The sequence below is a fragment of the Cucurbita maxima genome, unplaced genomic scaffold (assembly GCF_002738345.1).
Source record: "Cucurbita maxima cultivar Rimu unplaced genomic scaffold, Cmax_1.0 Cma_Scf00025, whole genome shotgun sequence".
NCBI classification, from domain to species: Eukaryota; Viridiplantae; Streptophyta; class Magnoliopsida; order Cucurbitales; family Cucurbitaceae; genus Cucurbita; species Cucurbita maxima.
In genome coordinates, this window is record NW_019272041.1 from 915,185 (window position 1) to 929,018 (window position 13,834).

Sequence of the window (13,834 nt, forward strand, 5' to 3'; positions counted from 1 at the left end):
CGTGCATACTTAGAGAAAGTTTCGTGACGAATGAAGAAGTTGGCAGACCTGAAACGCAAACCATTAGAATTTCAAACTGATGACCAAGTTCTAATCAAGCTAAGATTAGAGTAATTTCGATTACGAGGGAATAGGAATCAAAGACTAGTGTGGAAGTATGAAGGGCCAGTCATCGAAAAACTTGGGAGAACCTCATACCGTCTTCAACTACCAACATGGATGAAGATTCATCTTTTCATCCATATAAGTAACTTGAAACCATGCCACCAAGACAATGGCGATCATCAACATAACGAAGTGACACGACCTCATGTTACAATGAAAGACACGAGCAAGAAAGTGGTAGAAGAAATCTTGGCCGATGAAACATGTCACACCGACAACCCAAGACGGAACGTACAAGAATTCTTAGTTAAGTGGAAAGAACTCCCAGAGTAGAAATCAACGTAGAAGACCTAAAGTCGGCTGCACCTCAGATTGCAGAATTTGAAGAAATGGGACGGACGTTAACCAATTAAATGAGGGAGGATGTCACAGTTATATTTGTCCAAAGCGTATCCAAGTAGATAACAAAACAAAGAAATCCATCATGCTTGTCCAAGTGGATGGTGTTGTTGCTGCAAACAGGTGGCTCTTTCGAGTTCGGCCCAGTCCCTCAAAATTAATAATATCTTAGGTTTTAATTCTTTAATTTAATATGAAAATACCTTTTTTACTAATTTTTTTAAAGGAAAATTAATTACGGAATTATGAGATATAACTGGATGAATTTTTTTTTTAAAAAAAGGTAAATTTTGAATTTTCTTGTCTTAAAAGCCCACAAAATGGTGAAAAAAAAAAAACAAAAGTAGAAATAAAATAATTATGAAAGAAAGTGTAAAATATTATTTACGCGTGTGAATTGTTGACGACAGTAAACACGCACGTGGGTTTCCGTACCTATTTGACTCTTCCAAGTTTGCACATACAAAATGACAATAATGTGGGCCCACGACCATTTCTATTTCATTGACGAATTTACCCTCATCTCTTTTTCAACCTTCCACAATTCAATGACCAATTTCATTTGAAATTGAATTTTCCTCAAATTTGAATTTATTGTTATTTTTAAGACATACATATTTTTTATTTTATTTTTATTTAATTTCCTATTTATTATTTTATTTTTATTTTTTTAATCACTTATAATAATTTTTTTTTCGGAAATTGAATTATAAATTTTAATTAAAGTCTAAAAATAAATAAATAAATATTTTATGAACTAATTTTTTTCTTTAGTTAAAATAAAATTGTGGATGTGATATTCCTACATTGGTTGGGGAGAAGAACAAAACACCTTTGGTAACTTTTGTAAGGGTGTGAAAACCTTTCCTAAGAGACGCATTTTAAAGTCTTGAGAGAAAATTCGAAAGAGAAAGCTCAAAGAAAACAATATATGTTAGCAGTGGATTGGGTCGTTTTAAATGGTATCAGAGCCACACACCGGACGATGTGCCAGCCTTCTCGCTGTTCCCCAAAAGGGGTAGACACGAGGCGGTGTGTCAATAAAGACGTTGGGCTCCGAAGGAGGTGGATAATGGTGGATCTAGGTTGTTATCGTGAATAAATGAGTGTGAGTTAAATGTACTCTCTAATAAATAACTCTTAAATTACTTAATAACTCTTAAATTACTTAAATTAAAAGCACTATGTTATAGGACTTTGAATTAATATAAACCTTACTCGACTTAGCTTTCTTATCATTAAATATTTTGACTTGGACAATATCGTAAATTAATATCCAACACGTGGCAACATCCAAAAGGCTTATGCTACGTCATTACGGAACTTCTATTTTCAAATTTATTGTGCTGCAGATTTCTAGGTTCTTCAGAAACGCAAATCCAAATCATTCTCCTTGTTCTTCTTTCACTTTTATTCAACAAATCCGTTTTCTCCGGTGAATTTCTCCGCATTCCGATTGCAACTCGCCGGGAAAATCACGCCTCTCCAGTACGGTGGTGAATTCTCTCTGATTCCATTGATCTCCGCTGCTCATCGCCATGACTCCTGAATAGTAAGCTCGAATTCGTTTCCTCTGGTGATGTTGATCTTTTGAAAATTCTTCGATTTCGATTTAGTTTTCGGAACTTGTGCGTTTTTTTTTTAAAATCATTAGCCTAGATCTGGTACGTGGTAGAGAGGTTGTGAGTTTTCTGCGTCTTACCTAGTTTCCCCTTCTTAATTTTATTGTCTATAGTCTGGTAAGGCTGAGTATCGATGATTCGTCGTGCTCTTGGTTGATTTATTGGTGTAGATCCTTTCTATTACGAATCAGATCCATACGATTCAATCAACTTCGGTTACGGGTGCTAGATAGCGGATGTTTCTGTGACAACGTTTGAAAATAAACAACGCGTTCTCGATCCTTACATTAAGGCTATACCTCATCGTCGAATGAATTTAATTTTTTTTTTTTTTAATATCTTCGAAGGTAATTCCATAATTTATGGAATTTCTTACTTAAGTCTCTTGTTTTGTAAATTTTACTGAAATCGATTCAAGTCAAAGTTTCTTTGTGTTTTATATCTCTGTTACTTCCTATAACCAGCGGTCACTTTGTTTTTAGTACTGAATTAAGTTTTTGGATTTACGCTCTTTGGCATCATTTGGTCCACAACGATGGGAAACCAGTGAATAATTTGTTTGAAAATAGAAGAAACTGTAACGTGTTGATCTGCTTGGCTGTGTTTCCATAGACAAGGATAGATTGTAGAAGATGATTGCTTGTAGCATACACGAAGTGATTCAGTTCATCACCGTCATCTTTCTTGTTTCAACTTTTCAACCAATATATTCGCTTGAGATGTATCTCTTATGATTTATAATAATGCCATATAATATCTGAATAACATTATTTACAATTGCTTTCGATTTTTTTCTTAAGCTCTGAGCAATTCTTGTTGGCTTCTTGCAGTGATTATTTGTTTAAGCTCTTGCTTATTGGTGACTCTGGTGTTGGAAAATCTTGTCTTCTTCTGAGGTTTGCAGTAAGTGCCCAGCGATTCTACGAACATTTAGTTTCAATACCTCATATTGATTCACCGTTCCAAGTCCAACCTCAATAACATGTTGGGTGGTTTTTATGTCAACTCTTTATTGTTGCAGACTTATAGTTGAACTAAGAATTACCATCTTATGTTTGCTGTAGTGTTCTGTATTCAGTTTTCTGTGTGTGGATGATGTTACAAAACGGCATTTATATGTTATTAGGCGCTGCTGTTTATTGGTATCTAATGTGCTGTACTTGTATTAATGGATATATTGTAGGGTTGAAATGTATTTTTAACTTTTTGATATTTTCTTGCCAAACAGGATGATTCATATTTGGATAGCTACATTAGCACCATCGGGGTTGACTTCGTAAGTAGTGATTTTCCACTCCTGGTATTTACCATTGGGTTCTTTGAAGAAATTCATTGTTCTAATACCTGTTGTGTTTCCATTGTTTTAGAAAATCCGCACAGTGGAACTCGATGGGAAGACTATTAAGCTCCAAATAGTAAGTTTAATCTCTCCTAGTTGTCTTCTTACGTAGGTACCATTTTCTTTTACTATAATTTGGCGTTGACTAGCAAATAAACATTTCAGTAAAGGGTTAGAGGTTTTAATCACATGCCTTCCAGTAAAGGTGGCTGATATGCAGCGTTGACTTTATATCTAACAAAATAAAATTTCCTTTGAAGTAATTATGAAGGTCGCATGTGTAGTTTTCTTTTATTTTCATATCCCTTCTCATGTGCTTTTAGTTGCACGTTAACACCATTTTACTCTTTCATAATTTATATGGAAGTAACCAATTAGTTACTTTTGAGATACGGTGGTCTGGGACTCGGAAAGCTTGTGTGGATGCAACCTGTTGGTTTCCGTTCTTTTTTAATTAAATTAAACTTATTTGAACTGTTTGGTCCTACCCATTGTTTGGACTGATTTTAGTTGGAATTTTTTACAACCTTTTTCTTCTAATAATAAATAAATTAGTCTCGAGTTGTTCCCGAGATATGGACTTGTATAACAACTCAAATACTGGAACAGATTAATAGAGTGACAGTTATAACTTTTAAATGCAAAATTACCATTTTCTTGAACGCCACTGAAATTACGTGAAGCTTCTCCATTCAGCACAGTCCATTCTTGTCTTCTTTTCTTCATGTATTAAAATTTTCCATTTCCATCATCCTCACCGTGAATTTGTATCTGCTCCAGTATGGCAAAAGATTAGTTGTACTGAAAATTCTGTCTCGCTTCTAATAGCACGTACCCTAAGAAAGAACAAGTCTATACAACATTTCTAAGATTGAGTATGATAATGTTACACATATAATCATCAAGGTCAACCTTGAGCATTTCCTTTGCCCTGAAAGGATATCATTGTTTTATTTAATTTATATAATTTTCCTCGTCTCTATTTTCCTATCAATACATGAAGAGAGCAAACATAACACGATGATACTGACGATTAAATCCACACGGAATATTGTTGTCACGACTAAAACCACAAACTCAAACCCTCAGAATGTTATTCATATATTTTTCTATCATAACACTTGTTGAGCCATACTTTTTTTGGTCTTGAGAAAAACCTATTCTTAATTTTACTGCCCAATGAATTCCGTCCTCCAAATTATGCATAGCTGTTATTATATTGCTGTAAAGAGAACTATACAAACTTTTTCTTACAATGTGTAGTGGGATACTGCTGGCCAAGAGCGTTTTAGAACAATAACCAGTAGCTACTACCGTGGTGCTCACGGCATTATTGTAAGAGCCACGTACTCTCTATAACCCCTGTATCTATCTTGTTCGTGGGGTTAGTTGTGCATGTTAAATTATTCTGACTCTTGTGAACTCTTGGCAGGTTGTCTATGATGTCACAGACCAAGACAGTTTCAATAATGTCAAGCAATGGTTAAATGAAATTGATCGTTATGCTAGCGAAAACGTGAACAAGCTTCTTGTGGGCAATAAGTCTGACCTTACGGCAAACAAAGTTGTGTCCCATGAGACAGCGAAGGTATTATACTTTGTAGAATAGTTCTTTATTAATTGAGTATTTACCTTTTAGCCCTGGAAAAACTTAGCGAAATGGGACTTTATGGTTTCTTATTCTAGGCATTTGCGGATGAAATTGGGATTCCCTTTATGGAAACAAGTGCTAAAAGTGCCACGAACGTTGAACAGGCTTTCATGGCCATGGCTGCTGAAATCAAGAATAGGTGAGTTTGCCCAAATAATCAATATATACGTGTAGTTCAGGGGATGGATTTATATTATCTACAGCTAAAAGCCTGCATCTTTTTCCAAATCATAAACTACTAACCGAACATAGATTAACGTCTCCATTCAATAACCATTTGGTTTTTGAAAATTAACCCTATAAATACTACTTAAGCCTATGTGTTTCATGTTTATTTATGTACTTTTTACATATGTTTTAAAAAATCAAGCCTAGTTTTGAAATAAACTAAAAAAGTAAGTTTCCAAAATCCTATTTTTGGTCTTGGAATTTGGCTCGAAACTCAAATCTTTCCTTGTGAAAGATGAAAACTAGAGGAGATGAAAACATACTGTAGAGAAATTGGAAGAAAACAAGCACAGTTTTCAAAAATCAAATATTTATCCAATGGGGATTAGAGATATGCAATCCAACTCCTAGTATTCCTAAGCTTTTCAATCCCAAACTCATTAGAAATATGGCCTGTTTGACATCATGAGTTCATACTTAGGTGTCCCATAAGTTTCTTGACATCATATGTTATTAGGTAATGAAGCTTTGTCCAAAGAAAAGGAATTAGGTGAGTGTGTTAATTGGGAGAAATTATTGAAGTAGACTAATCCAGTATGCCATTGGAGGTTCGAAATAACTACAAATGTATCTCGAACCTATATTGAATGTTTATTTGGACACATGTATCGGATCAATTTCCTAGGATATTATTAACTGGCCACTTGCACAATCCTTTCTATGAACTTGCTCTTGAAGTAAATTACCAGGAAGACTTGTATGTTCTGACCTGCGAAGCACAATTATTCTTGCAGGATGGCGACTCAACCAATGAACAATGCGCGGCCGCCAACTGTGCAAATTCGAGGACAGCCTGTGAACCAAAAGTCTGGTTGCTGCTCATCTTAAAGAAAAAGGAGGAGATCTCTCTCTATGATTAGCACTGTAACCGTATGGTCTGGTCGGTCACGACGCGCATGTAAAACTCTTTGGATTAGCTTTTCTTCTAAAGCTTTGTTTTGTTTTCTTCTCTCCACCATTTACTTTCTTGATCAGCACTTTGTTTAAAATTCCCATTCTTTTCAATGTATTTGATTATCATAACCCAACCCCCCAAAAAAAAAAGAAAAAAAAAAAAAAAGAAAGAAACCATCTGTACAAATTAGAAAAACATTATTGGTGAATGGCACTATTTTCCCTCTTATCTTTCCCATTCCTTAATGCCTTTTGGTGGAATTCATCAGGATCCAAACACTAGCTAATTTTGACGCAACATTTTGCGGTGCAGATGGGCTAAACTATTAGTATTAATTCCATGGTCAAATTAGGTGGATAGTTTTTAGTTCAAATACGACTAGAGAGGTGGTTAATGCATTAACTAGTTGAATTTTTACTTACTATCCTCGGGAAAGATTATGATCCAAAAATAAATGAGAGTGGAATGAGAGTCATGTTACAATTCTAATAAATGAGATATTGAAGAACGGAGAAAATAAAAGGACAAAAAGAAATGATGAAATCGTTAGTTTCTTCAATGAAAGTGTAAATGAAAGATTTCCACTGGAAAATCAATCCCAAAGAATCTTTGCAGAAGAACCACCTTCAATCCATTCAACTAATTTGAAAAAACATGTGAATATTTGTCATTGAAATCTATGAGTGCTGCCCAAAAGACAACCAAAAATCTTGCTCATTTTCAGAAACAAGAAACAAGAAAGAAAGAAATAGGTTACCAGTAATCACCACAAGAGCAGATACCATTTCTAAAATGATGAAACCTTGTAGTGTCTCTCACAATAATCTCCCTTTTCTCAATCTCCGATATGAACTTTATTGCTCTGTGACAATCCCCACATACTCTCAAGTTTTTAAAAACTCGAATCGGAGTCCCGGGCGCTGTTTTTATCAATCCGAAAGCAATTGCCAGTTTTTCACTGTGCCATAGTAGTAGCTTCTCTTTGTGTTCTTCTTCTACATCATGCAGTACAAATTCAAGGTCTGGAACATACCCAGCCACCTTCATTTTCCCATCTAACTCATTTAGTTTGTTGTGTATTGATTTCAATTCTGGATGAATTCTGTCACCTGATCTGAATTCATGAGTTACACTCTTGATCTCGATCCAACTGTAACCCGGTATTTTAACTACATTGTGTTCTTTCATCATCTTCCTCACTTTAGCCACTCGATCCCATTTGTTCGTCGATGCGTAGATATTAGCAAGCTGTACATATCCAGTGGCACTCTTGGGGTCAAGTTCTAACAAATTCTTGGCTGCAAATTCTGCCATATCCAGGTTTTTGTGGATTCTACAGGCACCCAAGAGAGTTCCAAAGATTGCAGCATGAGGCTTGAATGGCATCTCATTGATCATACTTACAGCTTCGTCGAGCTTACCAGCTCGACCGAGAAGGTCAATTACACATGTGTAGTGGTCTGGTTTTGCTTCAATTCCAAACTCCTTCATAGACTTGAAACATTGAACCCCGAGATCAACAAATCCAGCGTGGTTACAAGCCAATAGAACAGCAACGAACGTGATCCAATCTGGTTTCATTGCTCCGTTTCTCATCTCGTCGAACAAATGAAGAGCTTTTCGACCTGCACCGTGTTGAGCATAACCAGAAATCATGGCATTCCATGTAATCACATCCTTTAGCGGCATCTCTACAAACAACTTCCAGGCACTATCCAGATCTCCACACTTGCAGTACATGCTAATCAATGAAGTACAAGCAGTTATATCTTTGGATAGTGGAGATTTACTCACCATATTATGTACTTGCCTTCCCATTGGCAAAGCAGACAAGTTGCTACAGCAAAGAAGAACACTGCTCATACTTGAAGAATTCGGCCTCGCCCGAGATTCGATCATTGCCTTGAAGAGCTTCAAACCATCATTGGAGCGACAGTTCTCAACATAACCTGCTATCATAGAGTTCCATGTGACCAAATTCCTCACAGCCATCCTTCGAAATATCCTTTCAGCTAACTCCACCTTCCCAAACTTCATATACCCTGTAAGCATTGCAGTCTCCACAACCACGCTCTTGATAAACGCATTCTTATACAACTCCTCAGCTGCCTCCAAATCTCCATATTCCACATATCCAGAAATCATGGCACTCCACGAGACACCATTTTTCTCCGGCATTACCGAAAACAAGTCAAACGCATCTTTCATTTGCCCATTCCGGGCAAACCCAGATATCAATGTATTCCAAGAGGCAATATCCTTGACAGGCATCGTGTTAAAGAAGGCCAAAGCAGCCTCAACACCACAGTTTCTCAAATAACAAGCCAACATGATGTTATAAGATACAGAATCTGGTTCAGGAATTTTATCAAACACTTCACGGGCTTCCTTCATTTTCCCAGCGACTTTCGTATATCCCGACAGAATTGAATTCCATGTAACCGTGGTTCTAACAGGCATTTTGTCGAACACTTTGTGGGCAGATTCTAAATCCCCAGCCCTAACAAAGTTGGTGATTGATTTATTCAACGAAACAACGTCAGAAGTGGGTTGAACATGAACTTTTGGGGTCATGTTATTGGGGGAAACCAAATGGGTTCTTCGCGGTGAGTGGTTGGAACAAGAAATGGGAGACGATTCTTCATTCGAATTGACATGAAGGTTCTGGATATGGGATTCGGTTGGGAAAAAACGGCGGAATAGAGATGGGGAAAATTGGGCGTATGCCCTTGAGTTTCTAAGATTGATGATCATTTGTCATGGTTGAGATGGAAAAGTGAATATTACCATTTCCAGAGCTCAGTTTCGGGCTTTAATGGCGGATCACGGCAGAAGCTGAGGATTCAAATGTATAGCAGAACCCGTTAGAGAGAGACTAAGACAAGCAAAGAGTAGAGATGTCTACTCTCCCCTCCTATTTCAATTTTTCATTTCCACTAAATTACAATTTTTTTTTTCTATCTTTATATATATATATATTAAGAAATATTAAACTTTTAATTGATAATTACTATTTTCAGTATAAATTGTAATTAATAATATTTTATAAATAAAAATCTAATATAATATAATGTTTAACATTATTTTTAAATTTTCAATACAACTCTATATAATTAAATAAATATTCAGATGAATTTTAAATTTTATTAAAATTATTGAATTAAAATTAAATATTTGAAAGTTTAGAATAAAATTAGATCTAGGTTTATCACCTGTATTTAATTTTTTTTTTTTAATTTGGAAAGTTTTATTTATAACATGAAAATTGATGTAATAGGTGTTAGGATGTGTAAAAAATTAATTATGCAGATGATTTTAATCATATATTTTAAAATAAATAAATGATATCAATAATTTAATCTTATATATGGTTGTAAATTTTCATCAATTTTAATAAAAATATTGTTTTTTTTCGTAAATAAAGAAATTGAAAAGTTACATTAAATCATTTATAAATTAATTTAAATATATAAAACAATATGAATATTGCTGATAATTTAGGATTATTTTATATAAATTAGACTAAATAAAATTTTAAAAGAAGAAATAAGCTTTTGTTACAAAAAAATAATAAAAAAAAAAAGGTAAAAAAGTATAAACCAACTAAAATACAACCGTTTTGTGAAATTCAAATGAAACAAAATATCTAAAAAATGAGATTTGTTAAATAAAAAATTAAAAAAAAAAACCAAAACACTTCCATGGCCGGGATTTGAACCCAGGCCTTTCAGGTGAGAGTTGAATATCCTAATGAACTATACTACAACGAATTCTTAGATAAGAAATAGTGCTTATAAATAAATATAATTAATTATTTACTTGATTACCATCTAATATAACGTTTGAAGTTTAATAATTATTGGGAGGTATGTTAGGATTGCATATTAATAATTATTTTAATAATATATAACTATCAAATAATAATAATATTATTATTATTACACGAAAAACTTTTGCTTATAATTATTTATTCATTTTATATTTAATCTAGATTTGACACCACATGGTTCTAACATTCATCGGCATCTTTTGCGACATGTCAGGTTAGTTATAAGTAGTAACTATTAATTCTTTTAAGCTTTTATTGATCATAATTTTGTATGGTCAGAATCACCCTCTTTTGATTCGATCATGTACACTCTTTTATTTTAGCATCACAATTTCAATATTATTGAAAATATTATCTTGTTATATATATTGTGGATTTTAATTTAACTCATATATTATCTAGAGGTGGATGAGTTATCAGCTCCGAGTTCTACTCTATTAACTTTTTTTTATGTTTACTATGTTGCCTGTCGTGTAACCTCCATATTAAAATGGTAAGTTAATGATGGAATATGATAACCTATAAAATTATAATAAAAAATAATGTAATAAAATAAATGTGATAGTCGAGTAGTTAAGTACCATAAATTCAATTATGAGGTTTTTAACTGATGCATTTTAATTTTGAAGCTCATCTTTGCATAATAGGTATGTTAAGACTCTAACATCTTCACAACTTCCTTTCACGATCTCACGTAGTTTGAATATAAGTGATTAAAACTCGTTGTAGTTTTTTCGCTCTCGACCTTTTAATTGGACCTCAAATTTTTTTTTTTTTTTTTTTTTATGTTGAAGGAGTGAAATAAATTATTTATAATTAATTTTTAAAATATAATGGAAAAAAAAGTTACAAAAACTTCGGTAGAGCCAAATAATCAAACCAATTAAACAATAAATTAAAAATAAAAAATAAAAAAAATTTACGATGCAAGGATTTGATCGTAGGTCTTTCAAGTGAAGTCCGAATATCCCAACCAACTAGACTACAACGGATTGTTGAAAACAAAGTGAAACAAAACAGAGTAGAATATAATTTATTTAAAAAAAAACAATTCCGTTGCCGGGACTTGAACCCGGGTCTTTCGGGTGAGAGCCGAATATCCTGACCAACTAGACTACAACGGATTATTGATACCAAGTGAAACAAAATATACTAGAAATATAATACTTTTAAAAAAAAAACAATTCCGTTGCCGGGATTTGAACCCGGGTCTTTCGGGTGAGAGCCGAATATCCTGACCAACTAGACTACAACGGATTGTTGATAACCAAGTGAAACAAAATATATTAGAAATATAATTTGTTTTAATAAAAAACAATTCCGTTGCCGGGACTTGAACCCGGGTCTTTCGGGTGAGAGCCGAATATCCTGACCAACTAGACTACAACGGATTGTTGAAAACCCAGTGAAACAAAATTTAGTAGAAATATAATACTTTTTTAAAAAAAACAATTCCGTTGCCGGGATTTGTACACGGGTCTTTCGGGTGAGAGCCGAATATCCTAACTAACTAGACTACAACGAATTTTTGAGATAGGACAGTGTAGTATATTTTCTTTTCTTTTACATATTATGTTTGGATTGCATATTAATTGTTTCTAATAATTCAAAAATATTGTGTATGGAAGAAAAAAAATAAAAAATAAAAAAATATAATAATAATAATAATGTTATTACATTCAGATTATTAGGTTCATAATGGCTCATGCGTGAACCACAATATGAAATTAGAATTCGACACTAGATGCCTCCAACATTCACTGTGTCACGATTAAAACTATTTTCACAAACTAACATGAGTCATTTTAACATGTTTTGTCCATAATCACATACTTATCGAGAAAATTCTTAAAAGTTCACCAACATAAAATTACTCAAAGTTTCGTAATTCTTATGATTGAGTAAAAAAAAAAAAAAAAAAATCTTATTGGCATAAATAGTAATTATAATATTTTTATTTTTTTCTTAATTATAATTTTATATCCTCAACATCACTTTCATTCGAATTACTATGTTTATGTTTCCTTTTTTTTACTCAGGTCACACTTTCAATATTATTGAAAATCTTATCTCGCTATACATTATAAATTTAAATTTGAACCATATATCATTTAGAGACAGATGACTTTATAACTCGATCTTAGATTAACTTCTTTTTATGCTTACTATGTAACCTTGATAATTATGCACAACACAAAAAATTTTATGATCTATAATCAATAGCATATGTTTTTGTTAAATAACAATCGTGCAAAGTCTATTATTGTCATCATATATGTACAATAACACTAAAAACCTACATTAAACTTAATGTCGTCGTAACTATACGACGATGGTTTGATGGACCGTGTCTTGGGCATATTTGGGTCAAATCTTGAGCAAATTGGTCGAATCATCTCCTTTTTCGTTGCTGGTTTTCACCAACATTTGTATTCTCTTTTCCTCCGATGGTCGATTGACAACGACGGTGGTCGTTTCCCAAGTGTTGGCAAGAAAAAACATACAAATAAAACCCCCTTAAATATCTTTGAAAATTAATGGTAAACCTGAAATATCTTATTTCTTTTTAATAAAAATAAATGAAACCCTATTAAAAGTAAGAGAAGAAAATAATAATTAAGAGTTTTAGTGAAAAAAGCAAAAAAGAAAATGGAGGGAGAAAAAAGAGAAAAAAAAAAGAGAGTGAAAAGAATGAAACGGATAAGATAACATTAAAAGTAAAAAAAAAATAAAAAATAAAAAATAAAAAAATAAAAAAATAATCGAATTGTTTTTTTTAATTATTTAAAAAAATATTGTTTATCCACCATATTTCTTACCTTAATAACTATTTTCTTATAAATCACAACACATTACTAACATGAATTACAAATATTTAATATTATCTTGGTAATAGTCTGTCTTAAAAGTAGGATATATAATTGAATTGTAATTCTACTTTAGGTTGGTACGGTTAACCCAACAAAAAAAAATGTTAACCTACAAACTAATACAAACTTTACGCTTTCAAACAAATTAATCCAACTCAAATAGGGAAAAAAAAAAAATCAGCCAAATTTATATGAGAGTGATCCTGAAGATATGATGACTAACACGATACACATTCATTATTTGGCGGTGGCTCAGTCATAAAAACTTCATAGTAGAAGTGTTTTACTTAACCAATTCCTATGAATTTTTATAAGATGCATATGAGTGAAGACAAAACATACTAGAAAGTAGAAGTGTTTTACTTAACCAATTCCTATGAATTTTTATAAGATGTATATGAGTGAAGACAAAACATACTAGAAATACTCATGTTAGTCTGTCGGAATAGTTTTCATTCTTAAGAAGTGAGGAGTAGGTACGTATCGTGATCATCAAATACCGAATCTAAATTTTAAGTCTTGATTCAAATTTTTGACATGAGACGTTACATGTATACTCTAAGTCAATAATGATATAATCACGTGACATTGAAAAAATATCTAATAATCTTTTAATATATATGAAATAAATATATTATGATATCACTTTTATTCTTAAACTTTTGTCCATTCAACGATAATGGTGGACCAATTTGAGAATCCAACTTTATACAAAGAGTAATTTCATTTCTCTTCCTAAATCATAATCATTTTGAAAAAAAAAAAAATCAATTTTCATGTTATATTAACATTTAATACTTTAATTTCATCCATATAGATAAATGTATTAATAATTATTAACTCTAAAAAATTTAGTAATTTTAATCATATAATAAAAAATATTATCATGGGTATTT

General features: G+C 32.6%; 2 protein-coding genes and 3 non-coding genes across 6 annotated transcripts; 1 reads left to right on the forward strand and 4 right to left on the reverse strand.

Annotated features, from left to right (window-relative positions):
- The first annotated feature begins 1,838 nt into the window (after positions 1–1,838).
- Positions 1,839–6,372, forward strand: LOC111498506 (GTP-binding protein YPTM2). The gene is made up of 8 exons (XM_023149786.1): positions 1,839–2,056; positions 2,957–3,029; positions 3,355–3,402; positions 3,494–3,541; positions 4,729–4,800; positions 4,898–5,053; positions 5,152–5,255; positions 6,079–6,372. Exons 1-8 carry the CDS (start codon positions 2,043–2,045, stop codon positions 6,170–6,172), a joined length of 609 nt encoding a protein of 202 aa, XP_023005554.1. The 5' UTR covers positions 1,839–2,042; the 3' UTR covers positions 6,173–6,372.
- On the reverse strand, positions 6,348–9,170 carry LOC111498358 (pentatricopeptide repeat-containing protein At4g16835, mitochondrial). 2 transcript variants are annotated; one of them, XM_023149557.1, is made up of 2 exons: positions 6,991–9,170; positions 6,348–6,776 (listed from the first exon to the last, which is right to left on the reverse strand). In XM_023149557.1, the coding sequence occupies exon 1, from the start codon at positions 8,991–8,993 to the stop codon at positions 6,993–6,995; it is 2,001 nt and encodes a 666-aa protein (XP_023005325.1). In that variant the 5' UTR covers positions 8,994–9,170; the 3' UTR covers positions 6,348–6,776; positions 6,991–6,992. The 2 variants fall into 2 exon arrangements, with proteins under 2 accessions (XP_023005325.1, XP_023005327.1); XM_023149559.1 differs by lacking the exon at positions 6,348–6,776 and having other exon boundaries at positions 6,811–8,308; positions 8,387–9,170.
- Positions 9,171–11,119: 1,949 nt separating this feature from the next.
- Positions 11,120–11,192, reverse strand: TRNAE-CUC. The gene has a single exon. It is a non-coding gene; the product is annotated as a tRNA-Glu (tRNA).
- A 60-nt stretch (positions 11,193–11,252) lies between these two features.
- Positions 11,253–11,325, reverse strand: TRNAE-CUC. Its single transcript has one exon. It is a non-coding gene; the product is annotated as a tRNA-Glu (tRNA).
- Positions 11,326–11,386: 61 nt separating this feature from the next.
- On the reverse strand, positions 11,387–11,459 carry TRNAE-CUC. Its single transcript has one exon. It is a non-coding gene; the product is annotated as a tRNA-Glu (tRNA).
- Between the last annotated feature and the right edge of the window lie 2,375 nt (positions 11,460–13,834).